We start from the raw sequence: 2,550 nt of genomic DNA on the forward strand, positions 1-2,550 counted from the left end.
CATAAATACCTTGCTTCTAAAATCTTTATTTTTCGTCAAGTATTTTGAATACGATCTTGACAAGCTTCTTCCACATCCATGTGTTTCTTTCTTTTAGTGTAATCGAAGTTGTTCATATGATTCATTAAATTTTCGTCATTGAACATTTCCTCGTACGAGAAGCTCGGTGGAGCGTTCATGCTCCCGTCCGTATCAGTTTGCTGAGGAACATACTTATATTTTTTTGAAGATGTGGATTTGGATTTGGTTTCTTTTGGTGAGGGTTTGGTTTCTTTTGGTGAGTCGTGGAGCTTTCCTCCGTCACTCTTAACTACTGGAGGAGCCTTCTTCGTGAGCTTACTAGTGATCTGATCATAGTCATAATCCTGTGATTTGCCCATGTCTTGTTGGAACAAAGTTGCCAAAGAATCGCTGCTAGCGCCGTCTAAAGCTTGCTGCTGAATCGTTGCTTTCAACTTCGCGCCTTGGACAAAATCACTTTTGGCCATTGCATTGTAGTAGCGATCATACGCTTTTTGCTTAGTTTGGTTATCAGTGAAGAACCCGTTCATTTGTGCCTGGATGCTATATTTGGCAAATAAAAAAAATACTAATTGATAGCGGGTTGGCATTTAGTTTTGAACCGCGCCTTGAGAGACAGTGCCCATAGCAGTATCTACAGCTGCTACGACTTCACGTAGAATATGAAAAAAAATTGTAAGCGCGTAGTTCGTGTTGTTCGTGCCCGAAAAAATGATCGACTTGCTTGCACCATCTTCGCTGGGTAGACGACGGCCAATGTCAACAGCAATGAATCGGTACAGTGATTCCCATAGACGCTGAGACAATAAGCCAGCTTTAGTGACATCATCGAGGCCACCATCAACGCCAGATTTTGACATTTCTTGTACGAATAGATCGTAGCCGAAGTTGGCAGGGTTATTCCAAATTGGGACGTTACCCACCGTTACTTGAATATTTTTTAAAGCTGCATAAGGACTCGTCGTGGCTGGAATCGTTGAAAAGCAACTACGGAATGGATTGATCACATCTGGTAAAGAGCTTGATCCAGGGGTTACATTTGTAATAACAGGTTGCATAATCAATTTCTTCGGATTGGCAATACCATTCGTCACCGTCCATGAAAATGACTGACCGGCTTAGACAGTCAACTTGTTAATTACACGTTCAAAGTAACGGAACGTCTTCTTTGGGATGAGAGCGTTGTCAGCTGATGGATTTGGGCTATACGTTGGAACCAGTAGACGAGAGAAAGTCTACGATGGAGCAATACCACTTCCCGAAGTTGCAGTACCATTAACATCGGCTGTGACTAATAAATTTGTTGATCCTGGAATAGCTAAACCAGTTGATTCGCCAGTGCTGGTTGTATTTGCGGATGAACCATTCCAGAGAATTGGGCAAGTGATGCCGAAGCTCATGTTACTGTTGATGCTAGCAATATTCGTTGCTGCAACCGTACCTGCTGATCCACCAGTGGTAATTGACATAGCAGAGCTGTTTTAGTTGATATAGATGAACCCCTTCGTGTTCTTTTGCAGTGGACATTTCTTGAAGTAGTCGGATAAGTCAGAGAGCTTAATGCAGGCTAAACAATGAGCTACGTAAAATGGAGCACCGGCAGCAACGGCGCCAGATGGCGCGACGTATACTTGCGGCTTTGACACAACTTGGATACTGGCATTAGATCCCATGATATCATATGTAAGTTTACCGCTGCTTTGATCAAGCGCGGTGAATAGCGATCGTTCGTACGCACTTACATTCGAAAATGTGTTAAAAAGACCCCATTCGCCAACGGTGCCGTTAATATAATTGGATGTTGCCATGTTGTCAAGATTTTGTGCGACTCCGGGAATTGGTAGACGATATTCATCTAGCACGAAGCTGCTCGTTGGTCCTCGTTTAACGTAGGAGCTGTAGTCCCATTCGGTTAGCGCCTTGAACGTAGCATTCACATTTTCATGAACTTGATTCGTCTGAACGGTCACGCCATCTACAACAACTTGAACGGAACCAATGAATTGCCAGGCACCTGTCTTAGGAACAAGCTGATCAATGGTACAAGCAGCGGTCAAGGTAACAGAAGATTCTCCAGCATTGAGAATCTGAAGCTTGATTGGAAGCTGAATGACAGCCTCTTCCCAGTTGACAAACGCAGCTTGAGAAGAGATCGTGGAAAGGTTGAATTGAATTTGACCAGCGTATTGACCAGTGTTACTAGTCGAATCCTGAATATAGGTCCATTTCTTATCATGGAAGAGCGTTTCAGCTGGAGCGGGTTCGACGGAGTGCTCGAAAGCAGAGATATCGCTTGCGGTGGACATTGTATAGTACGAAATTGCTTTATATGGGGCAAGATATAGATCTTCAGCAAAAAAAATATATGAGCAAGAACAAAATTATTAAATTGTCTCGAACAACAGATGCTCAACTAATGAAACTCGCTACTTCTCTTGGGGTAAAGGTAGATCAAATCGATTTCAAGCAAAATCTTGATAGTAGCAAAGATTATACAAGAATCAATATGGGCAATCCAATTATCGGAGG

The 2,550-nt window shown here is 42.8% G+C and overlaps 1 protein-coding gene across 1 annotated transcript; it reads right to left on the reverse strand.

Moving 5' to 3' along the window:
* Window positions 1-611: 611 nt before the first annotated feature.
* On the reverse strand, window positions 612-2,327 carry PITG_13693 (uncharacterized protein; the record flags this gene model as incomplete). Its single annotated transcript, XM_002899356.1, has 5 exons — window positions 612-1,138; window positions 1,183-1,187; window positions 1,247-1,275; window positions 1,385-1,416; window positions 1,547-2,327. 5 exons carry the CDS (start codon window positions 2,325-2,327, stop codon window positions 612-614), a joined length of 1,374 nt encoding a protein of 457 aa, XP_002899402.1.
* Between the last annotated feature and the right edge of the window lie 223 nt (window positions 2,328-2,550).

This window comes from Phytophthora infestans, genomic scaffold, assembly GCF_000142945.1.
Source record: "Phytophthora infestans T30-4 supercont1.30 genomic scaffold, whole genome shotgun sequence".
NCBI lineage: Eukaryota > Oomycota > Peronosporomycetes > Peronosporales > Peronosporaceae > Phytophthora > Phytophthora infestans.